The 27,546-nt window shown below is 52.2% G+C and overlaps 2 protein-coding genes and 1 long non-coding RNA gene across 7 annotated transcripts in view; 1 reads left to right on the forward strand and 2 right to left on the reverse strand.

The window, feature by feature from the left end:
- Positions 1-27,336, forward strand: LOC308508871. Of its 2 annotated transcripts, none has more exons than XR_013995091.1 (4): positions 1-51; positions 24,710-24,971; positions 25,477-25,632; positions 25,778-27,336. It is a non-coding gene; the product is annotated as an uncharacterized lncRNA (long non-coding RNA). The 2 variants fall into 2 exon arrangements; XR_013995092.1 differs by having other exon boundaries at positions 25,893-27,336.
- On the reverse strand, positions 1,892-8,567 carry NMRK2 (nicotinamide riboside kinase 2; the record flags this gene model as incomplete). Of its 4 annotated transcripts, XM_081076276.1 has the most annotated exons (8): positions 3,042-4,599; positions 4,871-4,977; positions 5,333-5,404; positions 5,864-6,020; positions 6,106-6,154; positions 6,713-6,803; positions 7,348-7,476; positions 8,446-8,553. In XM_081076276.1, 8 exons carry the CDS (start codon positions 8,469-8,471, stop codon positions 4,514-4,516), a joined length of 717 nt encoding a protein of 238 aa, XP_080932402.1. In that variant the 3' UTR covers positions 3,042-4,513. The 4 variants fall into 4 exon arrangements, with proteins under 4 accessions (XP_080932403.1, XP_080932404.1, XP_080932402.1 ...); XM_081076277.1 differs by lacking the exon at positions 7,348-7,476 and having other exon boundaries at positions 1,892-4,599; positions 8,446-8,567; XM_081076278.1 differs by lacking the exon at positions 7,348-7,476 and having other exon boundaries at positions 3,033-4,599; positions 8,467-8,553.
- Positions 10,629-27,546, reverse strand: part of ATCAY (ATCAY kinesin light chain interacting caytaxin) — a 27,506-nt gene continuing 10,588 nt past the window's right edge. The window contains exons 3-13 of the mRNA XM_081076275.1: positions 26,028-26,086; positions 25,446-25,667; positions 23,947-24,132; positions 23,586-23,688; positions 22,417-22,548; positions 21,638-21,724; positions 18,601-18,699; positions 17,825-17,860; positions 15,913-15,984; positions 14,682-14,714; positions 10,629-13,075 (exon numbers count right to left, since the gene is read on the reverse strand). Of these exons, the coding sequence (XP_080932401.1) occupies positions 13,066-13,075; positions 14,682-14,714; positions 15,913-15,984; positions 17,825-17,860; positions 18,601-18,699; positions 21,638-21,724; positions 22,417-22,548; positions 23,586-23,688; positions 23,947-24,132; positions 25,446-25,667; positions 26,028-26,086 (1,039 nt within the window). The 3' untranslated portion in view covers positions 10,629-13,065. The remainder of the gene's footprint in view (positions 13,076-14,681; positions 14,715-15,912; positions 15,985-17,824; positions 17,861-18,600; positions 18,700-21,637; positions 21,725-22,416; positions 22,549-23,585; positions 23,689-23,946; positions 24,133-25,445; positions 25,668-26,027; positions 26,087-27,546) is intronic.

A 27,546-nucleotide genomic window follows, 5' to 3' on the forward strand; every position in this document is an offset into this window, starting at 1 on the left:
TCCTTCAGCCCCTGAGACTTTTAGCCCCCCTGTTGTGAGAGAAAAAGAAAAGTAAGTACCAAAACCATCTCCCCCATCCCTCCGTTCGGCCCCACTTGGCGGCCTGAAAAGTGAGACACAGAACAGTGGTGAAATGACATACCCCACGCAAAGGACGTCTGAAACACAGCCTTGGTGGCACTTAACTGTCCCAGGCGGTTTGAGGGCCTGTTCCAGTGGGGAAGAGGGCAGAGAGGAGGAAGAGGAAGAAGGAGGAAGAGGAGGAGGAGGCAGCTGGGTCTTCCTCAATTCTCTTTGTCTTAGAGGGGAGAGAGCTGGGCCACCCGCCCTGGGCCAGGCTACCCCAGAATGCATGTGTGTTTTGCGGTGATGTGGCCATAGCGCTGTCTCCCCTTGGGGAGTAAACGGTGGGGAATGAGGTTGGGGTTACCTCACTACCCTGCTCCCACCCCTGTCTCCAGACCCCGTGCTATCCCCTGCCCCCTGGGGTTTTGTATTTTGAAAGTCCGTTTCTGGGGGTACTTATAGGTACTTATTGAATGAGCCCTGTTTGCTCTGACTAAACCCCAAGACACCGCTGCTCTGGCACCTGCCTGACCCCTGCCGCTCCTTTCTCTCCCTGAAACTCAGTTGTTTGGTGACTTTGTTGAATGCCAGAGAAGCTTCAAAGGAACAACGAGGAGATGGGACCATTCTTGGGTCCCCCCAGGTTCCCACCAGAATGTGCTGGGTGAATTTGGGAGGGCTTCTGGGTGGCAGTGGAGGGCATATGACAGACTGAGGCCATCAGCCACACCCGTCTGTCCCTGTCAGCCCAGTCCTCCCCTCAGGGGACTGGCGGCTGGGAGGACAGGAGCCCGAGGTCAGGCAGCCTTCAGCGGTGACCGGTGACCACTGTGGCCCTACTGGGACATGTGTGGGGGTGGGGGTGCCAGCAGAGTAACTGCTGATTAAGAGGGCTGGCTGAGTGCTACTTAATGTGAATGGCAAATGCTTGGGGTGTGTGTGGGGGGGCTGGTCCTGAAATAGAGTAAAAACGAGGGGGGCGGGGAGACGGGTGCTGCAGCCTGACCCCACAGGGCGTCTACCTCCACTGGTGCTGTAGATTGCAGTGTCTCTGCCCCCATGGCTGTAAGGACGTTTGGGGCAGGGACCAGGACAGAGTGCTGATGGGGTGAGAGTCCCGGGGCCAGGGAGTGCTGGTGGGTCCCTTTGCATAAAAGGTCGCCTGTCTGTATGTCTGTTTGCGGTGGGCTGCTCTCCCCAGCAGGTTTGGGGCTTCAGATTGGCTTTGTCAATGAGGGAACCGCAGAGGGGCCAGGTTCCAGTGAGGGGCCCAGCAGGGTCCCGTCCACCCACCTCAGCCCCCAGCAACCCTGAGGCAGAGGCACCTCCCCCTCCGCCATGGGGTGGCATTCCTGGCACAACAGGGCCCTGCAGGGACCAAGAAAGGGGGGGCCTCGGGCAGGTCTGGCCTGGCCAAGTTCCTCAGGGTGGGGAATGACTTGGCCCAGGAGGGTGTCAGCCACGGGACGGGCACATGGGGGTGTGTCAGGGTCTGTCCCTGTCCTGGGCCCTCAGCCTTCCCTGCACAGCGAGCCCCACTCGGAGCTCCTCCAGGGGATGGGGGTTCAAGCCAATTCTCTGTCCTCAGGACAGGGTGTGCCCTCTGCAGTTGGACACTGGGGCCGGGTCATTCTCTGTGGGGGGCCATGCTATGCATTGCGTGGTGTGGCCAGTGGTGGTAAGCACAGATGTCCCCAGCGGCAGGATCACCCCCTTGAGAGCCCCTCCCCTGAGGTTGTTTTTGGCCTTGAAGTTTTCAGGAAGGTGGGGTGCTGAGCGCTAGGTATCCCTGGGGCCGGTTTTAGGTGATAACTGGGCAGGCATTCTAACTTCAGTAGTTATGTGCTTTATTCTAATGTATATCAGGAAATGTAGGTTTTCCCATAGGCACCAATGCCATAAAGTTTTCTCTTCAAACGAATTTAGTTAACATCAATAAAATAAGTGAGATTTGTAAGGAAAGCTAATAAATGCAATCATCTGGGAGGGGGTCTTCGGACCTGGCCCCCCACCCCCATCATGAGGGCAGAAGGAATGGCTTCAGAAGGAACCTCTGAGGGATGCAGTGAACAGCCCGGGTTCCCAGGCCCGTCAACCTGGCTTAAACCCTCTGGGGTGCCTGGTTCTGAGGGTTCCCAGAGATTCAGGACTTTCAGTGCTAAAACTGGGAACGTCCCCTGCGAATCAGGACAAGGTGGTCACCCTACTAGTAGCTTAGACGGGGTCTTCAGGGCAGGCGAAAGAGCACGAGAGGCCTTTACTGAAATAAGTACCCGGGATGAGCCCCAGGCCCGGAGCGTGTGGGTCCTCCCGGCTCTGCTGCCATCCGTCTGTCTGTCCCGTCCACCCACCTGTCCATTCGCTTAGCGCTCGTCCTTGTGTCTTGTTCTGTGCTGGGTCCTGAGGCCACAGAAGTGAAGAAGGGCCACAGTGACTGCAGCTGGTTGCTTTCTGCTTACAGGGAGGCTGTGTTTAGAAAGGGCAATTGCCCAGTGGACCAGCCAATCGGGAGTCTCCTGGGCTGGGGCACAAGAAGTGAGCAGCACACTGGTACCCCAAACCCGGGTGCAGCAGAGCTTGTAGGGCGGACTCACTGCCCAGCTTGTTCTGTGGCAGAGGGCTGGGGGCCTTCAAGCACAGGCCCCCACTCCACAGGCCCCCCTGCAGAAAACTTAGAGGGCAGGGGGGCTGTCTGGGCTGTGGGGTGAGTGAGGGATCTGGGCACCCACACTCCTTGTCCTATTGCCTTTTCCCGATGACTGCAAATATGGCAATAAAGCCTGTGGGGCCCTCGCTTCACCTATGCCCTGTGCGTCCCCTGCAAATGCTGGCTTGTGACTGAGACTCTTTTCCAGAATCATGCCAGTGCCCAGACCTGACCTTTTCCTCCCTCCTTTCATTCCTCCCTCCCTCCCCCCTCCTTCCTTTTCGTTTTACTGAGGTGAACTTCACATAACATAAAATTAACCATTTTTAAGTCAACAGCTCAGTGGCATTTAGTGCATTCACGATGTTGTACAACCACCACTTCTATCCAATTCCAGAACATTCTCATCACCCCAAAAGAAGAAGCCCCATCCCCATCAGCTATCACTCCCCCTACTCCCAGCCCCTGACAAGCACTAACCCACGTCCTGTCTGTGGATGTGCCTGTTCTGGACATTTCCCATAAGTGGCATCACACACCGTGCGGCCTGTGTGTCCGGCTTCTCTCATGAGCCCTGTGAGTTCAAGGTCCATCCACACCATGGCGAGTGGCAGCGCCTCCGTCCTTTTCACGGCTGAGTAACATTCCAGTGTGTGGACGGGCCACACTGTGTGTCCATCATTCGTCCGTAGACACTTGGGCTGCGTCCACATCTTGGTTGTTGTGAATCCTGCTGCTGTGAACATTCATGCACAAGTTGTTGTTTGGACACCCGTTTTCAATTCTTTGGGGATATTCCTAAGAGTGGAATTGCTGGGTTATATGGCAATTGGTTCTTTATTTTTTCTCCATAATTTGTGAATGCTCAGTGTCTTTGTCCAAACCTGACTGGACCACGAGCTTTCATGCTGTTGTGGCCTGAGCAGGGTGGGGAGCAACAGCTCCACAGCTGGCCGTGGGCATTACCTCAGGTCAAGGGGAACCTGCCCTGCCCCCAACTCCCGGGGATTTGGTCTCACCGGACCTTCCAGACTCCTTTGGGCAAAGAGAACAGGGTCTAGGGAGACCCAGGTTCAAGTGCCAGCTCTGCTAAGCCACCAGCCATTGCTGAGACTGAGTCTCCCTCTCCTCGAAATGGGTATAAAAAAACTTTTTATGGAGGCTTTGGGGAGGGAACAGGGAAATGTGGTTCCTGGGACAGGAAGTGTGTCCTTTACAAGCATCCTGGGTCATGAAAACTGCCCAATAACCCCACGGAGTAGGTGTCAGCTCCAACCACAGAGAAGGGACATGCTAGGGACAGGGCTCAGCCAAGAGCTGGGTGCCCTCAGGCCGCTGACTTCCCAGTCCCTGCTCTGGGCTATCTGTTGAAAGTTAGCAGGAAATTTCCTCTCTGGAGAAACTGAGGCCCCAAGGACCCCCACGCAGCCCCTGGGGTCATGTCTGCATGGGTCCAACAGGTGGAGACTAACTTCCCAGAGCTCTTAGTGAAACCCAGAGGCCACCAATGATCCAAAGAGAGGGGATAGGAGGGTCCCTTTCAGCTCCTCAAACAAAACAGTCTGGACGCCAGTGGTTAAAAAACACACAGGACTGAGTTTAATACTTAAGCTGCTGTGAGGCTTCCTGGGGCGGGATCCTGGGGCCCCGAGATGCTGAGCTGTGAATGCGGCCCCCACTTTTGTATGTACAGATGTCCCCAAAGGGAAATGGTCACGCCACCAGCCTGGCCATACTGTGGCCCAAATCGTATGTGGGTCCCTGCAGTGCAGGGCTGGGCCCCTCCTCCCCCAGCCACGCCTAGGAGCGGTTCAGGAGCGAGTTCTGAATGTCTTCCAGGACCTGGTGGAAGAGCTCCTCACGAGACTTCATGCCATCCAGGTACACTGAAATCAGAAAGGCCATGGTCAAGGGTGAAATGGCTGGCCTACCAGGAGGCAGCCAGACAGCTCACAGGGAGACAGGCAGACTGCTGGCTCAGGAGGAAATGGACCTACAGAGTCAGGCTACTGGAATAGAACAGCCTCTGGGGCCAAAAGCAAGCGGGACTGGTAGTACAATTCGAGGAGGTACTTCTGGGTTCCCCAAATGGTCCCGATGTGGAGAGGCTGGGCTCAGGGTCCCCTGGGCCAGGCCTCATCCTACTCAGAGGCTTACCCACTTCCATGCCATTGGCCTCCATCTCCTGCTTATACTTCTGGTACATGGGCCACACGTGACCATCAAAGAGGCCTGGTGGGTCGGGTACCTCATAGCTTCGAGTACTGGGGAGAGAGATAGACAGGAATGAGTGATGCCCATGTCGCCCATGGGTGGTGCCATGAGCAGAGCCTTGGGGACCTGAACTCAGTCAGGGATAGCATCGGTGAGAAAGGGGACCTCACTGAGTCAGGGGCCCCCGGCTAAGGTCTGGGTGCCCTCCCTAGCTTCTGGCATTTTCACTCCATGGGCCTGGGAGATGCCCAGGGCAGGGCGTGGGTGGGCCATGCCTCTACGCCCCAGGTTGGGGCTTCTGGAACCAGTGTCTGCTGGCTGCCAGCCTGTGGCTTCTGTGTGGCCTGTGTCCCATGGGCATCATCGCTTTCCATCTGGGAATCCAGACAGGGCCTGTAGGCTCACCTCCTCCTCCACTTGCACTCTCCATAGGGCACAGTCAAGAAGTACCGTCGGCTGTACAAGTCCACCAGGGGCCTGGCGGGGATGGGGGACAAGGTCAGTGCCATGGGCCTGCTTTCACTGGGGGTCAGAGGGCACAGTTCCACGGCCCTGGCCTCCAGCCTCGTTCCAGGGCCATGAGTGCTGGAATGGGAGGGTCTGGACCAGCTGGTTTAGGGATCAGGGCAGGGACCAGCGTCGGTCAGTCTCTGCTATGCCCACAAACATCCCCACAGCAGCCCCCAGTTTGGACGGGCCCAAAAGGGTAGGATATCTTGCCCAGGGTCACACAGTGGGGTCACGGGTCCAGTCCAGCCTCCTACTTTGCCTGAGGGAGGATGAGGTTCTGGAAGGAGGACTCAGTTTCCCCAAGAAGCAGGAGTGTTTTCCCCAGACCCTTGAGCTGAGTCCAGCTCTGCCCCCGACTTCTAAATAGAGACTAAGTGACCCCTGGGAGGACCCAGATTGTCTGGGATGCAAACCGCAGCTGCTCACTTGTAGCTGTATAGCAGGAAGCCTTCCAGAAGGAGGATGTGGGTGTCTGAGGTGTCCAGCTGGACGCTGACCCCATGGGCATGTGCGAACTTCTGGGGGTTGCTCACCCAGGCCTTCACGGTGCTCAGCATGGCCTCCATGTCCAGGGACTCCAGCACTGGGGGTGGGGAGAATGGGCATCAGGAGGGCCGTGGGAGGGGGGCAGAGTGGGCAGGGGTCGTGGGGCCGCTGGCCATCCTTACCATCCCATTGCTTGAAGCCGTCCTCCCCAACTGCGATTTGGTCTTGGGGCTGAAACAGAGGAGCCCGAACCTTGGGCTCAGTGCCCGCCTTCCCACCTCACTGCCACCCTGGAGTGACACACCCTTGGAGGGCCCCTAGGTACCTGGAGAGCCCACAGTGAGGGGCCTGGGGTCCTGCCCCATCCCTCTGCAGTTGATGCTTATAGGTTCCAAGGTGCCGGGCAGTGTGGGGGCTTCAGGTGGGCACTGGAACACTCCTCTCCCCTGCCCTGTGACTCTTGCCACAGGACTTCACACCCATTACCCGCTACAAAGCATGGAGGGCTGACTCAGAGCCCAGTTTGCAGATGGGAAAGTGGAGGTACAGAGGGAGAAAGGGCGAAGAAGGCCACAGTGGCACTGGCCTGGTTGCACCCCCACTCTGGGAACCGGTGTCCCCATCAGTCCAATGGGGAACAGGTGTCCAGTGAGAATGTGCCAGGTGCTTAGTACATGACAACGCCCAGGGCAACCTGGGAGGGGCCGCTGCCTGGACGGTGTGGGCTGTGGGCAGCAAAGGGCAGGATGGCCTGGGCTGGCTCCCCCATCCCCAGGAGAGGGTGGTCACCTTGAAAAAGTCGTCCTGGTGGATCACGCAGCAGTTGGGCAGCACCTGGAGCAGGCTATTGGTCAGTGTGGTCTTGCCACCGTTGGTCACGCTGTGGAGACAGTGCACGATGAGGCCGCCTGGCTAGACCCGAGGGGCCCCCGGAATCAGACTTAAATACAAAACACAGAACCATCAACCAGAGAGCTAAGAGGATATTGTTATTGGCCTAGGGTCAGAGAAGGCTTTCTAAGCAGAGACAAGGGGCAGAAAGTATGAAAATAGACAGAAGCAGCTCACACAGGCTCTCGGCCGGCACAGGCCACCCTAGACTTAGAATCATTTCACTGTCACCGCAAAGCCAGGAGCTATGTCTGCAAAACTCAGTTTTACAGACCAGGAAAGTGAGACCCAAGCATGATTTAGCTGTCGTTGGGCTTTTTTTTTTCAAGGCCAAAATGGTAAAACAAGTGCAAACTGGGGGAGAAAAAATTTTGCAATAGAGAAGCCAGCAGTTCGTTTTAAAACTGAAAAAGGCACTCAAGCCTGTGAAATGGTTCTCACCAAGGAAAGACAAAAAAAAAAAAAAAAAAAAAAAGAAGAAAAAAAGGAAAGGGAAAGAAAAGCAATTGGCAAAAAGCAATTGACCAACTCGCCCTGGTTTGCTGAGGATATCTCTGCTTTTAGCACCAGAAGTCCCAAATGTCAGGGACCCTTCGGTGCCAAGAAAACCAGGACGGGTGGTCGGCCTGGGGCAGAGGGAACAACATTCTGGACTCCTGGAACTGAGGAAGGACACAGAAGGGTAACGGTCAGATTTTTCTGGAAATGAGTGCCCTTTGACCTTGTCCCTGTTCCAGGAACCAGGGGCAGAAAGCTGGGTGTGGAACAGGAGAAAGCAGCAGTCGATTAAAAGGGCTCATGGGAAAGGGGACGCCCCTACATTGAGGGGGAGCAGGTTAGAAGACCCTGACATTAATTTGGGTTGCCACTAAAAGGCACATCTTATGCTCAGCGTGGCTATGGAATTTGCAGGGCCCTGCACATAAGGAAAGGTTGGAGCCCTCCTTCAAATTTATTAGGAATTTCAAATGGGTGCCAGCAGAGCATTAAACCAAACACGGGAAGGGTCTAGGGCAACTGCCTGGGTGGGACGTCCGTGCTCCCAAGCCTGCCCTGCATAGGTGAAAGGCTTCCCCAGCATTACCTCTTTTTTTTTCTCCTTTTTTTTTTTTTTTAATATTAGTTTTAGGTGCACAAAACAATGTAATGGTTAGCCTTTTCCCAGCATTATCTTAAAAGACCTGGCTATTGGTAATAAAATGGAGATTGAATCCCGGGAGGAGGGAGGCCCCTGTTGGGCATGTGCTACACGCAGTCGCACAGAATGCAATTCTGGGGGTTCCCACCCTACCCACCCACGTGTCTGCCTCAAGGTAGGGTGTTCCCTGCCCTCAAGGACTGGCCCCAGCCTGTTAGGAGAACCTGCCTGAGCTCTATAAAGTCTTCCATCCCCACTGATTTTTGGTTTTCCGTGGAGTATAGAGGGGAAAAGTGATTTCCATTTGGAAATTTAAAATTGGGCCCCCGCGCCCAGCCCACTGTCCCCACTGCGGGAGTCCAGCAGAGACCCCTCCCCAGACTCAGGCCTTGGGTGGTGGGCCCTGCCACCCCAGGCACCAGGAAACCCTCCATTCATTCCGTGGCCTCTTCTGGATGCTACCCTGTGCCTTTGTCCCCGTGGGGCCACTCACCCTCCGATGCCCACTATGTACTTCATGTCTGCGTGGAGGGCTGGCAGGGACTGCACTGGGCCTGTCTCCTCCCGGGCACCCCGCTGGGTCTCACCCCTCAGTGAGCTGTGTCCCAGCTTCATTGAGAAAACCTGGCACTTTTATAGACCCTGGCAGCCCGGAGGCCACCCCAGGGGAGGCAGCCCTCGGCCTATGGGCAGCGCAGCCCCCAGGGTAGGGGCACATTTCCATCAGATGGAAATAGCTCCACGTTGCCTTTCGCCTAAATTAGTCACGGGCCAGCAGGATGGGGGGGGTACGGGTAGATGTCACCCCAGCTGCCTCTTCCCTCCTCCTCCTCCCCTCTCCTAGCCAGACTGCCCACAGGGCAGATGGCACCACACATCTTCCCTCCCTAAAAATATCATGCCCAGTGTGTCCCCTGGCCTGACCCTGACATTAAGACTGGTTCTGATGGTGCTGAGGAAACGGAACTCACTCCCTGCCCCATCACACACGAGTAGCAGTACCAGCCCCTACCCACCATGGGGAACTTCCCTTTTCAAGGGGGCTGCAGCCAAGATGGAATTAAGGTCCAGAACGGTGAGTGCCAAGATAGCTGTACTCTGATGACCTGGGCCCTGCCAGAAACTCTCAGCGTGACACCGGGGGCTGTTCACCGAGTGCCCATGTGAGGCCTGACGGAGTCACCAGGTTTGGCCTCGTGCCCCTCAGCAGCCTGGGGTGGGGTATGATCATGGTGGTGGCCCCTGGTCTGGTGCCCCAGGAAGCTGAGGGACACAGTCACCCAAATTCAAATAGCCGTTTCCTGACGGAGCTGGGACACACATCTGGACTAGAGGCTCCACCCAACTATACGAGGGGAACAGCCCCTCGACGGTCCTGTGTGACCTCGGCTGAGCCATGTGACATCTCTCTGCTCAGTCTTCCCTCGGTAACATGGGGACTGTATGATTGGGCACAGGCTGTTATTATTATTATAACTGAGATATTGTGATTTATAACAAATATATATTTGGTCTTAGTCCTAGCTCCCAGCACACACCTCCTAAAACCATTTCCTAAGTGGTACAAGGGAGTATCTTTTGTCATATTTGGTTCCTGGAATCTCCAGAGCACTGAAGATGAAATAAATGTCTTTTGCTATTTTTAAGAAGCCCTTTGAACCACACCTGAATTTATACTAGTGGGGTGACTTTGGAAAGTCCCTCTAACCACAGGATGGGCGCTGGTAGCCAGGGGAACCAGAGTGGGGTTAGAGGATGGAGCTTTCAGAGGAGTGGGGCTTAGGTCAGTCACCAAAGGCCAACAATCCCTACATGAAGAGGTCTGGATTGCTTCTGGGTGAGCGAGCCCCATCCCCACACCCTGCCCTACGCACCTCTGCATCTCTTCCATCTGGCCGTTCCTGAGTTATAACCTCTATGATAAACTAGTAACCTAGTAAGTAAACTGTTTTCCTGAGTTCTGTGAGCTGCGGTAGCAAATCATCCAAAGGGAAATGTGTGTGTGGGGATGTAGGAAGCCCCGATGTGTTGCCAAGTGGGACAAAATTGTGGGTATCCTGGGGACCCCCTACTTTCAACTGGGGTCTGATGTGGGGATAATCTTGTGGGGCTGAGCCCTTCACCTGTGGGGTCAGTGCTAACTCCAGGGATAGTGTTAAATTGTAGGACACCAGCTGGCGTCTGCCGAGAAGTGGACAATTGCGTGGTGTGGGGCAAAGCCCCCTACATTTGGTGTCAGAAGTGTTGGTGTGAGTATAGAGAGTAAATAGAACTTTCCCTCTCAATAGTAATAATAATAATGATGATAATATATTTATAACAATACCATAATGATTAAAGTAATATACAATTATGTAAATATATAATATAATAATTAATAATAATATTATTATTAAGTACTGACTGGGTTTGATTCCAAAAAGGGTTGGGGCCGGAAATGGACTTGAGGCACAGAGAGGCAGAGTGGAAAGGGGCCTTGGGAATAACCCAGAGGGCGCCCCATTCTACAGATGGGAGATGGAAGCGAAAGACAGGTGATGGCCCAAGGTCACCCAAGGTCACCCAAGACACTGAGCTGTGCCCCCTCTTGCCCCGTTAAAGCTCTTTCCTCTGAACTGTGCCCAACACTGGCGAGCACTATAGGCCTTGAAAATGGACAAAAGTAACAAACCTCTGTTCTCAGTTATAGTTTATTTCACATAAAAATCCCCCAAAGTTTATGGAAATGATGTCTTCACATCACAACAGTAATCATAATGAGTTGTTTTTGTCTTTAAAAATCGCAAAACTTGCTGTCAGAAGGATGAGCCCGTGAACTGTGACTTTGGGGCAGGACTGATAACTCCCCCGTGTGTCACAAGAGAAAACCCCAACTTGGGGGTCCTTTGCATTTTGGCCAAAACTGCCCCACAGATACACATCTTTCACAAAGCCTATTTCAGAGGGTGTGGGTAGCAGCAGTCCTGGACACCATGGCCCCGTTTGAATGGAGACTTTCAGTGAACCGACTCACACCTGTGACAAGTGGCCGGCCTGGAGACGATCTCCCCGGGGGTCTCTCTTTGTTTTGGAAGGGCTGCTGTGGCTGAGTTGGGGTCCTGGGCTCCACTTGCCCCTTGTCTGTGGTGCTGGTGGTCCGGAGGGGTGGCGGTGGGCCACGGTGAACCTGCTGGAATTTCTTGTGTGCCCAGAATCTTTAGTCTTCAGAGTCTTTGAGGGCTGGATGGGGTCTGCCCTTTCGTCTGTCACCTCTGTATGCAGGCACTCAGTAATTGTCCGATTGGATAGAATGAATCGGTTCCTATCCCTGGTTCCTCTTTTTCTTGTAATGAGGCACCAGCCTTCCAGAAGCTATTGCATTTCCTTGGGATGGGGGAGTTGGGGACTTTGGGGACCACATGTTGGTCTCAGGTGAGTAGCGCCGGCCACCTGCACCTGGAGTTTTGGGCCCGGGATGGAGGGGCCTTTTGGAAGGCAGCTTGGAGAGGCCCATCCACCAATCTCTGCTGCCTCGGGCTCCAGGTGACTCCCCTTGGCCTGGAACAGGATCCCTGTCCCTTATTTGACATTTGGGAAATACCAGAACCACAGATTAAAAAAAAACCCATCAGGCCTCTAAATGTCCAGGCCTCACAGGCAGTGCTGAGTCCCAGAAGATGCCGGTCCAAAGCCCCTCAGAAGCTTGGCATGCTTCAAGGTGGTAACCGCTGGGGTTGGGGTGTTCCCTCCAGGTGCAGGACCCGCTCTCCTTCGGTAAAGCGATGGGCATCCCTTTTCTCAGCACTGAATAACTTAGCTCCCTCCTGTTGTTGGGATAGCTCCAAATGCACTCCCTTGCCGTCCCAGATCAAGAATCATTTGACATTTCCGCTGAGGCCAAGAACCTCATACTTGCAATTGAAGCGTGGGTCAACTGAACCTTGGGAAGAAGCCAGCCACAGAGCCAGTAAGAGAGGCCTGGAGAAAGTACCCACTCAACTTTTGTTCATTTTCATAGAAATAGAAACTCTTAGGATTGGAGGGGACACAGAGACCACTTTCTGCAAGCACCATCCAGCCTTTTCTTAAATACCTCTGGAGACGGGGAACTCACTGCTTCTAGAGACCACCTGACTGGTGTTTGGGCCACATTAGAAAAGTCTGTCTTTTATCAAGTGAAATTTGCCTCCTTTGAACACAGGTGGCTGTCGTGTCCAGTCTATGGGATGTATTTTCCCAGATGACCTTTGAAACACTAAAATGAACACCCAGTACCCTGTATCTTCCTTTTTCTTGCCTATGTTTCTAGGATAAGCCTATTTCAGAGCTGCCTTCTCAGTCTCTGCTCTTGGTGAGAGCCCGAGGGGTACTTCCCAACCCTGCGTTGGGGGCATCAGAAAAGTGGGAGCGGCGCACTCCCTTAGTAGGAGGTATTGTCAGATTGCCCTGTGGCATGGCATCCGCATTCAAGGGGCTTGAGAATGTTCTAGATTGAGGGGGACTGGAGGCAAGGATGTTTATTGGCGGCTCTCAACTTGTGCTGTGGGCTCCAGTGCTCCCACAGGAGGTGGGTGTCGTGAGACATGAAGAGGGCCAGTCAAATGAAAAGCCATGAGGTTGAAGATGCCCAGGGCATGGCCCCGCTGGGGGGCCAAGCCTCCCGGCCAGATGTCCAGGGTTGTGGGGGCCATTCTGGGAGGAAAGGCACAAGAATGAATTCCAGACCCAGCCAGGAAGCCAGTGGGCATCTGTGGCTCCAACCTGGGTCAGGTGACAAGCAAGAGAAGGGGCTTGAACCACGACTTTGTGCAGTGGGAGGGGCCTCTGAGGCCACCAAGGACACATAGGCCACGCCCTGTGCTTCTCTCCATTCTTGGCTGTGAGCTCATGAGTACAGGGCTGAGAACTGGGTCCTTTTCCAGAATGCACTACTACAGCATCGTTTAAAAAAATGTTTTCAAGCAGCTGAAAAGGATGCTGGGTTTTAGAGATGGGTGGAGAAGACAGGCACTCTCCGAAGACTGGGGTTCGGGATGAGGTGGGGATGAGATCCAGGGCCAGTGGGTATCTGACAGAGGTTTCTTGGCATGTGGAATTTTCTTTCATGTTCTTCTCTGTACTTCTGCTCATCACTTTAGGACATGCTGGAGAGGGAGAAACACAGGACAAGTTATTAGTATTGTTTTTATAGAGAGTGGAAAATGTTCCATATGCGTGGAATCCAAAAGAATGATCGAATCCGGCTTTGGTGCACCCTCAGTAGCAAGAGTAGCACCTGCCTGTTAAGATCTACCCCTTGCTATCCACCTTCCAGGTGTGGTTCTGAAGGCGACCTCTCTCTTGGTGCCCCAGCAGAACAGATCTGGGCGCTGATGCCCTCAATCAGACTGGAGGGTAGCTTCAACCCATCCACCCCCCCATCCATCCCTCCATCCATCTGTGAATCCGTCCATCTATCCACGAATCCCTCCCTCCCTCCATCCTTCCATCCATCCATCCACCCACCCACATAGCCATCTATCTAACCACCCATTTGTCCATCCATCTATCACTCCATACAATTCCTTTTTGTGTGTCTTTAATCATTTTAAACATGTTTATTTTATCATTTCTACATGAGGATCTCCAGGAGGGGGTCTAATTCTGTTGACTGTTGCGTCTGCTGACTTTTTCTCATGGTGGGTGATTTCCTTTTGTGTTTTATGTCTGTGGATGTGAACTCATCTGCAGAAAGCATGGATTGAAATGGTCTTTTTAAAAAATGCATCGAGAACTTGCTTCCATTTAGTGTCCCCAGGGCAGGCCTGGCCATAAGACCATTTCTGATGTTTATTTCTCAGCTTGGGGCTTCCTAGGTCACATGGGTAGTATCAGGGCATGGGGCCAGGCCATGTTCTGGATCTGTAAAAGAGTGTGTGGTCAAAAGTTAGCCTTGCACATTCCAGAGAAAGGTCTGGCTCTTGCCCAGCTCCTGGGCGGCCACTTCTGAGCCCTGGGAATATCCTGCCTGATAAGAGTGTCTCTGTTTCCCTGGGACCTTGGATTCTGTCAGATAGTCTATGCTAACAATGTGATTTAGAGTGAGGGGGTATCAGTTTGAGCTCTGGAGGGGCTGGAGACTAAGGTCAGCCATGTAGGCAATCAGTGGTGCATATGCGACTGACCCCAGTAAATACCTGGACACCAAGGCTCAACTGAGTGTCCCTGGTTGGCAACACTTCCTGCGTGTTGCCCACATTGTTGCTGGGAGAATTAAGGGCTGAGAATTATTGCTGATTTTCACCTGTATCCATCCTTCCACTATCATAAACCATAACCATGACCATAGCAGCTTTGCTGAGTCTGAGTCCTTATAGCAAACCACTGAACCCCAACACATCAGGCTTTTCCTGGCATCCAGAACCAGGCAGAAACACTGAGACAGGCTGTGGGCTGATGGTGTGCCCTTGGCTGAACTATATGCTGGGCTTCCGGGGGCCTGGCTCCAGGTGGGCATCTGAGTCATGGCTACCATATTGCTCAGCTCTGGGGCTTCATGCCAAGGACAACCCCTGAAGTTGCGCAAGGACAGGATGCCCGGCCACTGCAGAGACCCTATTGTCATGGTAACTGCTGACTCCCAGACTCCCTAGTGCAGTTCCCCCCACACCCCTACCAACAATAATAAATTGTGGGCCATTTGTCTCTGGGTGGACTCCACTTAGAACATCTCAAAGAAAAGGCTCCAAGATCGCCCTGCTTCCTACCCACCTTGTTTCCTGATCTTCTGTGACTGGAGCAGATCTGTGGAAGAGAGAAGGGGTCTTGGCATTATTTGCCTATTGTTGGGAGCCTTGGCATTTGGCTATGGGTCCTGTGAGGGCTGACACAGCTTCATCTTCATCTGGTACAATGCAAATATCTGTGTGTATCTGCTGCGTAACAAATGAGCCAGCCAGGCAGTCATAAGGAGATAGGCTGAGGCCCTTCACTAACGCAAAACGAAGCCACTAATGTTGCTTGGGGTCTACCAGGTCCGGGAGGCCAAACCCACCCCTGGGGACTTGCACAAAGGTCACCAGCAAGGACCTTCATCTGAGAGCAAACTTTGGTCTCTCAGTGGCATTAGCTGCCTGTGGTTCCTGTGCTTGGCCTGTGCTACATACAGGGAGGCAGAGGGGGCAGTCCCGAGATGGAGCCACTGCACTTGGGGAGCTAAGGGGTAGAGAAGGAGGGTACAACAAAGGTCAAATGCAGGAGGCGGACCCGACAGACAGGAAAGTTGGGAGGGCCTTCCAGAGGTAAGGGAAGGGGCCAGAGCCATGCTGTGCTTGTCTACGCACATCCCAGGGCGAGGCTCTAGAAGATTTTAAGTAGACATTTGCTGGATTTAAAAGGAAAAACAAAGGATGGGGAGGGAGGGAATGGGAGCAACTGTTTAAAAGGCACGGGGTCTCCTTCTGGGCTAATGGGATGTTCTAGAACCAGCCAGAGGTGCTGACATGGCGAATGCATTCAATGCCACTGAATCGTGCACTTTAAAATGGTTCATTACATGGTATGTGAATTCCAACTCAGTTAAAAAAAACAAATGAGTGAGGAAAACCCAGAAGAAGGGAAGGGCCTGGAAGCGCGCTGTCCACAGACCTTCAACCGATGATTGGCGGGTTCTGTGTCCATGTCATTCAGGACAGCGGCACTGAGCCCCGAAATGTGGCAAGTGCGACCGTTACTGTTCATCCATGTAAGTTTAAACAGCAGCCTCTACAAGTGCGCCCCGTGTGGGACAGCTCAGGGAGGAGGGAAGAACGACCCCGACATCGAGCATTTATGACGGAGTAGTCTTCATGCTGGCTGGTCCCTACTGGTGTTTGCATTTCATCCTGATCATATCAGGATTATGAAAACACGATAACGTTGTGATCCCTTTTATGAGACATTTCAGCGGGCTCAGCAGCCCCCAGTGGGTGTCAGCTCTCGCCTGTGTCACCTGCATATTTACCTGTCCTCCACCAGTGCTGCCTCGGGCTTCTCTTCTGACCTGGGCAGGACGAACTCCGGCTGCGGCCTCGCACTGGGGACAGAGAGAGGTAACGAGGGATGACAAGCTGCTGTGGACCAGGGGCTGTGGGCTCCTTGGTCTGGGTCCACTGTGGCCTGAGGGCAGTTTGCAGAGGCCTTAGCTGCCCCCAGGAAGTGCTGGGCCCCGGAAGTGGAAAGAAATGATCACCCAGGGGTTCATGAAGATGAGGCAGCTGTGAGAAAGGGGGCATGAGCGGTGACAGGGGATGGGGAAAGACCCTGAATCATTCCTTGGGAGCATTTATTTCAGTTCATCACTGGAGAGGCATTTTCACACGTGCTCCATGGACACTGTCGCCCCCTGTGCTATGATTCCAGAAGGTGGGCACCCTGCTTGTGTTGTTTATGTCTCTATTCCTGTTCACAGCTAAGACTTGGGAGGTGGAAGGAGTATAACGAGAGAGAGAAAGGGGGTATGGAGGGAAGGAAGGAAGGAGGGACAGAAAAGGAAAGACAGACACTACTCTTCATACTCATTGGGATGGTTATAATCATAAAACAGCAAGTAACAAACAATGACAAGGTTGTGGAGAAATTGGAATTCTTGTGCATTGTTGGTGGGAATAGAAAATGGTGCAGCCACTGTGGGAGAATGGCCCCACTCATAGGAGGTCTCCAGAGGAGGCAAATTCATAGCGACAGGAAGTAGATGGTGGAGCCAGGGGCTGGGGCGGGGGAGGGCAGTGAGTGTTTAATTAATGAGGACAGCATCAGTTTGGGGAGATGAGAAGGTTCTGGAGATGATGGTGGGGATGGTCGCACGACAGTGTGAATGTGCTTAATGCCACTGAGCTGAGCATTTAGAAGCGGTTAAGATGGTACATATTACGTTATGCGAATTTTACTACAAGTGAAAATTAAAAAAAAAGAAGACAGGATGGAAGGAAAGAGGAAAGGGAGGGAGGGAGAAAGGAAAGAAAGAGAAAGGACAGACAGAAGAGCTAGGTGAAGTGAGGAAAAATCCCCAAATGGCACGGATGGTGAACCCTGCCTGCCCTCCAGCCTCACCTCTCACCATGCGGCCCTCTGTCATCATTAAATGACAATGTGTGAAGCCGCTGGACTTTTGCTCATTATATTTTTCATCTGCTGACATCACCTCACCCTGTCCCCAAGACCCGCTTTTCTCACTGGTTGAGGTGTCCCTCTCCTTTACCATTTAAAGAACCCTCTGGACCAGGACTCTGTCTTAGTCGCCTCGGTGTCCCTGGTTCTAGCACAGGGCCAGGCAATGATACATGCTTTCAACCCACTGAAAGCCTCCACTCTCTCACAGATATGCTGTGTGGCCTTGGGCAGGTGTCTTGCCCTCTCTGAGCCTCAGATTCCTGGGCTGTAAGATGCTGTTAGGGATCCTGGGCCTGCCTAGCTTGTGGGGGATGTGAAAGTATCCAGGCACTGGGATAAGGACTTCATAACTGGGTGGGACAAGAATAGTCCTGAAGGTCTGTGAGTGCTGCTTGGGGTTACGACACTAATAAAAAATGAGCCAAGAACGTATTAGAGGGGTGAGTCTGGGTCTGTCGAGTCGAGTATGGAGCTTGTGTTCCCTCTGTAAAGGGAGAACTTAATATTATCATGATTACCATGAGCCCACCTTTTTGCCAAGTGGGCTATACTGTTTCTGATTTTTCACAATAACCCCCAAGGTCATTGTAAACTTTCTATTTTCCTAATGTCATTCTGTGACTAAGTGGGGGAACCAGGATTCGAACCCAGGTCTGATTCCAAGCCCTTGAGCCATGTGTGAGCATGACATTGGTCCCTGCTGAGGCGAAGTCCCCGGTTGCCCCCCATGTATGCCCCCCACCCCACAGCCACTCTGCACCCACCTTTCTCTTCTGGCCTTGAGCCTTTCCTCTTCGTACCTGGAGGAAAGAAGGAAGAACATGTCAGACACAGCCCTCCTTTCCCCATAGATACACTGTCCTGGGAATTCCCTTCCTTTTGGGAACAGAGAAACAATCTCACTGTCATCTCTGAATATATGCCAGGCTTTAGAGCAGAAATTACAGTCGGAGCTGACAGTCTGCTGGCCTTTTCATGTCTCCTGCTGCTTTGCAAGTCCCCACTCCCCTGCCCCCTAGCCCAGGGCAGGAAACATCTGTTTTGTTGGTGTATTCCAGTGACTCACTAGATATATTTTGTCTGATTCAGAGATTGAACAGTGCCATTATGAAGCAACACTCTCATTGACATGGGTTGTTCTACACACCCCTCCATTAGGGCAAAGTGTTTCTATACAGGGCCAGAGAGGAAATATTTTCAGGCCGGTGTTGGTCACACCAACTCAATTCAGTTGTAGCTTGAAAGCAGCCGTAGATGATCCACCCATAGATGGGTGTGGCTGTGTGCCAATAAAACTTTATTTATAAAAACAAGCTGTGGGCCATGGCTGGCTGGCCCCCGCCTGTACTACGGTAGGTGCCCAGCTGACTGTATTCTCTAATGTCACCTGTGCTTGTTTCACTGTGTTTCCCTCTATTCTGCTGCTCTCCCACTCAATGTCTGGTTGGTTCCTGGGCCTTGTTCAGCTGAATGTGTAGTTGAGGAACCCTGGCGGCTTTGAGACTTCGGTGGGCGTGCTCGCAGGGCCGGGGACACTTACTGTAGCACGCAGTCTGGGATCTGCACGTGTTCCATGGGGATGAGCTGCTCCAGATCTTCTAAGCTGTGCACATACTGGATCTTGTTGATGAACTTGACACTGGTAGGAGAAGGAGGGGATGATGTCCAGGACCAGAAGGAGCAATGGCAGATTCGTATGCACACACATCACCCAGTTCCAGGAAGCCACGAGCACCTTGGCTCAAAGCTCCCCCCCCCCGCCCAGTCCCAGCCTCCACCCTCTGCCGCTTGTGGGGTGGACAGAGCAGAGCCGGGGCTCCGACCCTGCTCCCTGCTAAGCTGATGCTCTTGTTTAAAGGAGACAGAGAGGTAAGAGATTCTGCTAGATTCTAGGCCGTCTCTCGGTCCTCCCTCTGCATTAATTTCTTCTATAATGCTTCCCTGGCACTCTCGTCACTGCCTGGGACAACACCAGTAGTCATTTGGGCACAAAAAAGGCACACGTGGCACTCTGATTCACTCTCCATTCTTCGGGATGAATGGCTTGTTCCTGTAGAAACCTGTATTCAGCTTGTCCGATACCACACGGTGCTTTGTCACCAGCACGTTGCTTTGAATTCACGGTATTTAAAACAAAACATTTTTAACTCAAACCTAATTTTGGTGATATGTAAAATAAACTTTTTTCAAGGAAAAATGAAATTTCTTCACAATGAGAAATGTAAGGCCAAGAGAATATAATAGTCCAATGAATAAGAAAACAATCACATAGCAGTAAAAAAAAGGTAAGATAGAGCAAAACATCCACAAGACTGTCAAGAAGTTTTATATCTATTTTTAGAGATTAGATGAAAATTCGGCTCAAGCTTTCCGGCATCCAGTGCAAAAGGAGACACATGACGCTCAGCTTACAGTGTCTATAAATGGAAAAATAAAGCAGTTACTCAGCAGAGGCCAATGGTAACTGATTAGGGGCTGACATACTTTTCCCAAGGAGAGGCACCAAGTGGCCATGTGGACCGGAATAAACAATTCCAATTACTTTCAGGCAGTTCAAATTTATTTTTTTATGAAAAAATTATTCTCAGAGCACGAGGTCTCCCTCCAGTTGGCATGACAGAAGGGTAAAGGGAGAACAGACAGGGTGTGAATATCAGACAACGGGCAGGAATTGTGCCCCGCTTGTCTCATCTGGGTTGTCCACTCTGTACCTGAATATGTCCGGGACCAGAGGGCTCTGGGTGGACCGATCAGATTTGTGAGGAAGGTTTGCTGTGGTGCCCAGAGCCAACACCTGCTGCTCTGAGCGCTGCTCTATAAATACAGGTGAAAGTCACATCATGCCGATGATGTGATCACACACACCACGCCCATTGTTGGAAATGATCCCCAAATCTCTGCTGTGACCAAGCTTTGTCTGCCTCTGGGCCCAGCTTTCTGCTTCTTGTTGGGGGGTGGCGTGTCCGGAGGGAGAATTCCAGTCCAGGGCAAGGCACATTCCCAACGTTTAGATCAGCGTGGGACACACCAGCATTTCCCTGGAGTTTGCAATCACAGACTCTCAGGGCTGGATGGCAGCTCAGAACCCATCTCTACTTTCCCTGGCTTTGAAATGGAGACACTCATTTCTCTCCCCTCTCCCACTTTGAAAGCTCAAAACGAGACCCTCAAAATTTGCCATGGGAAAAGCAACCACAAATGAGAGAAGCATCTGCCTCGAATGACAGGATATTGAAGACAGTGAAGTTCTGAGGCCTAAGTGCGAGCTCACGGTTTTGCCTGGTGGATTCATCGTTAGACAAATGAGCCATAATTAGTGTATTATTTACCTGATTTCGCTAGTCTTAGGAAACCTTGCACACAGAGCACCTGAAGTTGCCTCCTTTCAAATCGTTCACACTGTGAGTGTCTCTTAAAGCAAAGTGTGGCCCCGTCTCTTAAACTCCTCACAGATTCTTAACTGGGAGCTCCATTCAATTCAATATTTGGAGTGACCTTAAATTAAATGTACATTCCATTTTTATGTGATTGACTAGGGCAGTTAGTGCCTGATTTTGTTTTCCTTGCTCTGTTTCTCCAGATGCTTCTATATTGTGCAGTAAAGGGTGAGCTCAGCAGGCTTGGATGCCCAAACCCTGTACGTGGCAAAGAAAGAACTGGCTGTGAATACTTGTGGGAGGTCACCTGGAAACTGAGAATCGTCTTGCCTAGTAAGAGAGAAAGAGTCTAGGGTTACCTGGGGCCTTGAGCCTGGCCACGTATGCTAACAATGTCATTTATGATGGGGCTCTTGGGCCACGTCCTATCAGTTTGACCTCCTGAGTGGCTGGAGACTGAGTAACTAAGGTCAGCTACACGGTGCTCCATCTCGGTGTGGCTAAGCCCCAGTGAAAACCCTGCACCAAGGTGACCTTCCTGCTTGACAATGCTTGCACATGTCACATGTTCTTGCTGGGAGAATTTAGGGCTTTTGGAAGGGGACAACTGGAAGCTCTCTTGTGGTGTCTTCTGGGCTCCAGGAGCCTTTTTTTTTTTGATGATTGTAATCTTCGTCCTTTCACTGTAATAAACTAATCATGAGCATAACCGCTTTTCTGAGTTCTGTGAATCCTTTTAGCGAATCATCGAACCTGAGAGTGAGTTCATTGAATTATTGGCCGGGAGGAGGTCAGACTTTCTTGGCATCCTAATCCCCAGCCCCACACAGATTCGGGAGTGAATGGAGCTGGGCTCCCTTCTCGGGGAGTGCGGAGGGCTAGTGAATTTGCTATGTGACTCTTTGAGTGAGGATTTCCTTGACTTTTCTGAGCCTCAGTTTCCTCATCCATGAAATGGGTGCAATCACACCAGCCACCCCAGGGTTGTGGTTATAAATGTTAAAAGGTATCCAACATTCAGTATGGGAGAGATGATTATTATTATTTTTCGCATGTTTGTAGCTTAATAACAGTCCCTATGATTGAAAACTATTTGAAGCAATAATATGTCTCAGCACGGAGAAGCTAGAAAATGCAGATTAATTAAAAAAAGCCTCACAGCCACCCACATGGGTATCCGGACACAGGTTTCAATCTCACCTGATGAAAGGGCGGGAGATGGCCAGGACGGTGCGAATGAACCAGGACGGGTGGACGATGATTAAGGACTTCAGGTTCTTGCGCAGTCTGCGTGGGAAGACAGAGGAAGCAAAATGGGTTCCTGGGCAACACCTGGGGAAGGGGGCCCTAGCAGGTGTCGCCTCCTTTGTACTCCCTGTAGGTGCTGTGGTTTTACAGGGAGGAGGCGGAGTCTGTAAAGCTCAGCTGCTTGGCGGAGTCTGCAGCACCAGAGCTGATGTCTAGTCCTGGCTCTCTCTTAAACTGGAGTCTGAGCTTTTGACTGCGTGGCTTCACCATCTCCCATTCCTGAAAGATTTCCTGGAATGGAAATCTTCCATCAGAAACCCTGATTCTCACCACCTGTGTGGTCATGTTGAATTGCATCCCCCGAAATTCATATGTTGAAGTCCTACCCCCAGGATCTCAGAATGGGACATTATTTGGAAAACAGGGTCATTGCAGATGTAACGAGTTAAGGTGAAGTCACAACGGAGCGGGGTGGGTCTGTCATCCAAGATGAGTGATGTCCTTATAAAGAGGGGAAATTGGGACACGGACACGCACAGGGAGGTGCCATGTGGCGATACAGGCACAGATGGGGCAATGCACCTACCAGCCAAGCGATGCCAAGCACTGCCAGTGACCCCCGGAAGCCGGGAGGGACGTGGCACAGATTCTCCCTCCAAAAGAACCAGCCCTGCGGACACCTCGGCTCGGGCCCTGACAGCCCGAGGCAGCGCTCAGCCCCGCCCACTCACCTCCTGTCAATCATCTGGTAACACTTCTTCAGCCAGCCGATGCCAGGCATCCTCCGCCGGGGGGTGGCACCATTCAGGTACACGATCATGTAATCCTCCGCCACCAAGAGTTCCAAACTGCTGATGACATACCTGGTCACGGGGCACAGAGAACAGGGGACCCAGTGAGAGGATGCCCAGAGTTAGGAAGCCCCAGGTCCTAGGACTGAACGCCTACGGCACCTGCGGCCGTTGCTTCCTCCTGCCCCAGCTCTACCAGCCATACCTTTTCAGGTGTTATTGGTTGTCCCGCACCCTCAGGGTAAGGTGGGTATGAATGACCCAGCCCACCCTGAATTGTCCGTGAGTATAGTGATCAGAGTAGTTACTCTTTAATTGAGCACTTACTATGTGCCAAGTATTTAAACGCATGACCTCATCTAATATCTCCACTAATCCTGGGAGATGGGTCTCAAGAGCCCCAGGTATAGCTGGGGAACAGGCACCCTCAGACGGTACACTGCACTGGATGTTAGGGCCCTGGGGTCCATCCAGGCTCCATCTCTCCTTGAGGGGTTTCAGAAAAATCCTTTCCTCTCTCAGCCTCTACCCCTCTGTAACTGGGGAGACTGGGCTCCCTGGTATCTCAGGCCACTCCCCATTGTGACCATCCATGGGTACTTCCTCCTCCTCTAGTCCACCTGGTACCCAAGCCACACTGTATAAGAAGGAAATCTACATAATAACGATAATAAGTAATCACGATTTACTGAGATCTTACTGTCATCTGCTAGGAGCTTTGTTTGTATGTATTATCTGTCTCTTGTGGGTACCTGCAGGTCCTTGGGCAAGTGACTTAACCTCTCTGTGCCTTAAGCTCTGCACCTGTAGAATGAGAGTGGAGGGTGCCTCTCATTGTGGTGAGGGTGGAATGCGTTATCATCTACAAAGCACTTAGCCTCATGGCTGCTATGTAAGAAATGCTCATAGATGATAGTGACGATGGAGATGATTGCACCAGAGGAAAGCAGGGAACTCAGACCCAGGTCTGCTGGCAGCCAAGCCTCTCCCTGGTGCCAGATAGAGCCCCCACCAATGTGGTTCTTGCAGCCTGGTCCAGCCCACTGGCGGGGACTCTCGGAACTGTCAGCAGCCATGACGGGTGGGGGGAAGTTAGGGGGGGTACTTACAGGAAGAGGTGCTCCATGATGTAGTGGTAGTCAGGGGAGCTGCTGTCCGGGAGGAAGCAGGCGGCAAAGACAATGATGGCGTTGAGACCTTCGCCGTAGTACCCTGGGAGAGGTGGCCAGTGAGTGGCCCCAGGCAGAGATGCAGAGCCCTCTCTGAGCTCCGAACTCTGAGACGCCCCATTTCCTTAGGGAACGCCAGCCACCCTCATAGGCAGGCACCCCCTGTGTGCACCCCACACATCCTGACCTCCCCCCACTGCAAGTTTCACTAGGAGACAAGGGTTTAACATCCTTATGGCTCAGATGAAGAGACTGAGGTTCAGAGAGGGCCACTGCTGAGGCCTGAGGAGTATGGTCTCACCTCCGTGGGTCACCACCCTCATGTAAGGCCGGATCATGTGCAGGTCAATTCGGTGTTCTTGTTCTCCAATGATCACCGTCCGCCACAGGCGCCCGTTGGCGGCACTGCCGTCCTCGGCTGCACCATCCCCAAATAGATCCGCACTGTCCCCAGGCATGTTCTTGGCGGCGGCCACAGGGGTGTCATCTGGAAGCAGGCCAGGGGACAGCAGAAAGACTCCTGAGTCCAGACATCCTGTCCCAGTCTCCCTCTCCCGACTCCCTTTGCTGCCTGTGTCCATGGAGCCTGCACCCCTCTCCCCAGGCCACAGGCAAAACCACTTCATTGACTGACAGTGTTAGCTTGGGGCTGCTGGGGAAAACGGGGGACCTAGGAGTCAAGGAGTCACGCCCAAACAATTTCTTTTTTCAAGCCGTGGAACAGATGAAAGTGTTTGGGGTGCATGTCAGGAAGTCCACCTGGGTAGAGCTCCTTTCTATGAATGACTTGCTGTGTGACCTTGCGCCAATTCCTTCCCTCTTTGGGCCTCTCAATGTTCTTAACCTCTCTTAAAATAGCCACCTCTTTTCCACCTTTCATCCTGCAGTCTTCCCGCCTCAGGAAATGGCTTGGCTGCATTCCCAGCAGCTCAGCCCCCAAACCCAGGGCTCATGGTCAACTCCTTACCTTTACATTCCACATCCTTCCAGCAGACTCGGTGGCTCTGCTTTCATCCCCACGGCCACCACCACCACGACCTTCCTGACCTGTGTTCTTGCCTTAGGATGTCAGCTCAGATAACACCCACTCCGCAAAGCCTGTCCTGACCTCCCTTCGGAAGGAACCTGCCGCCCCTCAGTTACCACCATTCGAGGTGTCTCACCCTGAGCATTTCTGACATTTGGGGCTGGACCATTCTCTGGGGGAGGCTGTCCTGGACCCCGTGGGGTGTTGAGCAGCACGCCTGCCCTCTCCCTTCCGTCGTGACAACCACAGATGTCCCCAGACGTTGCCAACTATCTCCTGGGGGGCAGAACCCCCCTCAGGTGAGACCCCCCCTGCCCTATGTCATCACTCCACAGCGCAATGACCAGCTGCAATGATCTCGGGTGCATGTGCTTCATTATGTCGCCTTTCTCTCTGACCACCGTGCATGCGGGAGGGCACCATCTATTCCTAACGTTTTGCTTCCATATCCCCACATCTCAGTCAAGACCTGCTCCCAACAACACTTGTGGAGTCAGTTGGAGGCGCTTCCTTTTGATCTGTCACCTTCGAGAATCTGATGGAAGCCATGTTCCCCCCGAAAAATTCACAAGTTTACAAGAAAAATGTGCACGGACTTGCAGGAGCAGGTGGACCCTCCTGGGGCAGTTCTGTGAGCCCTGGGTTAGGACGCCTGCCCCACCTGAGCCTGTGAGGATGGAGGGATGGCTCCAGCAAGCGGGCTGGGGAAGCCAATAGGAGCGCTGAGTCTGGCATGGGGCGGGGCAGGTGTCGGGAGCCAGCCTGGAGCTCACCTTCCCACTCCAGCTCGTTGCCGTTTCCCAGGAACTCCAGAGAGTCTGTCTCATCAGGAGTCTCGATGTCGTCCACGTTGATGTCCAGGTCATCAGGTGTGTCCAAGAAGTCGTCGGACAGCAGGGAGCCCTCACTCTGATCCAGGGAAATGTTGATCTCTGGGGCAACCAGTGTCTTTCGTTTACGGTGAGCTCCATTGAAGTTCAATGTGTTGGGAGGGGCTGTGGGGAAACAGGAAAACCACAAAACAACAAAATCAAGTGCTTTTCTTTCCTTTCTTTCCTCTCTGCTTCCCAACGGGTGGGAGCTGCACCTCACTAACTATGTTTAGATGAGAAATTGGAGGCACAGAGAGGCTGAGGAACCAGCTCAAGGACACACAGCAACACCTGACTTCATGATGGTGCCCACATATCTCTTGCCTACCACGGCCACTTTCCTTCCAGGCCTCAGAGCAGAGCAACCCGCTTCCCTGACATTCCACCTAGAAGGCACAGCCGCTGACGTTTCTGGGGTGACAGTCCCAGGCAGAACCGAGACCTGAAAACAGCGAGCCTGTTTCTGCACTCATGGAAACTTACAAGACATATCTTCTGTGGGGCTGCCAAGTGAGTCCATCCCAGTCTCTTCCGGGAGTGGCCTGCAGATCCCGCCGGGGGTGGACATCAACAACGGGGCACAGCAAATCCAGCCACCGGAGCATGGAGTTCAGACACAGCAACAACAACAAAAGCCCTTTAGTTCTGGGGAATCGTTGGGACAAAATATATCTGTTCATTAGCACAGAAAATCATAGAATATCATGGCTGGAGGGCTCCCTGCAGATCACCTAATGAATGTTATCTTTTATGTTTCTTTGCTTATGGTTGGGGAAAGCCGAAGCCTAGAGAGGGAGAGGGTCTCGTCCAGTGTCACACAGTTTCACATATTCTGGGATATAAGCAGCATTCTTTTTTTAAAAATGATTATTATTAGTTTCAGGTGTACAAAACAATGTAACAGCTAGACATATTTGGTGTCTGTTGTTATTACATGCAACAAGAGGTTATCCCATGGCCACCTCAGTCATCTGAACCAGCCATCGCTGGGACAGTTTGAGCAACAACAAAAAACATGAGGAGTATTGGATTGTAAGCCAAAGCGTAAAATAAAATGTCCGTCAGTCCATATGGGTGTAAATAAGTGACTGAATAAATAAATAAAGAGGAGGAGACCACTTTCCTGCACAGAAGAATTCCAAATCTCTGCCATCGGGAGATGGAGAATAACTCCCTACTCTTTAACGTGGGCAGGACAGAGTGACTTCCTCCCAAATAGAACAGCATGGAAAGGAGGAGAGAGTGACTTTACAATGGAGAAACCTGACAAACTCACTCAGCCAGGGGATCAAGGTCAAAATCAACAGTGACAGGTCACGGTGACACATGACTCTGGATATAATGGGATGAGAAGGGCCCTGCACTCTGAGGTCTTCCTCTCAGAACCCATCACCCTGGTCTAACCACAAGGAACAGACTAGACAAACGCCAACTTAAGGACATTCTACAAAATACCTGACCAATCCTCCTGAAAACTTCAAGGTCACCCCAAAGAAGGAAAGTATGAGAAACTGTCACAACCCAGGGGAGCCTAAGGAGACGTAATGACTAAATATCATATGGGATCCTGGATGGGGTCCTGGGGCAGAAAAATTATATTAGGAGAAAAGGGCTATGGAAATCTGAATAAATTGTGGACTTTAGTTAATGATAAGGTATCAATATTGGTCCATTAATTGTAACAAATGTACCAGCCTAATATAAGATGTTAATCATAGGAGAAATTGGGTGTGTGGTATATGGAAGCTTTCTGTAATATTCTTGCAACTTTTCTGTAAATACAGAAACTTCTAAAAAATAGTGGTGTGTTTTTTTTTTTTAAATCCTGCCAACTACGCATTTGTGTCCCTTTAATGTTGGTTGAGCACAAATTTGCAGAATAAGACCCGCTTTTTGGAGCAAGAACTCCCGCTGCTTGAGTTTGACCCACACGCTCTGGTTGCTTTTGCTCCCCAGGGAAATGCTCAATTCCAGGAGGAAGGTTTTGCAGGGGAGTGCAGGG

The sequence above is a fragment of the Rhinolophus hipposideros genome (genome assembly GCF_964194185.1).
Source record: "Rhinolophus hipposideros genome assembly, chromosome: 16".
NCBI lineage: Eukaryota > Metazoa > Chordata > Mammalia > Chiroptera > Rhinolophidae > Rhinolophus > Rhinolophus hipposideros.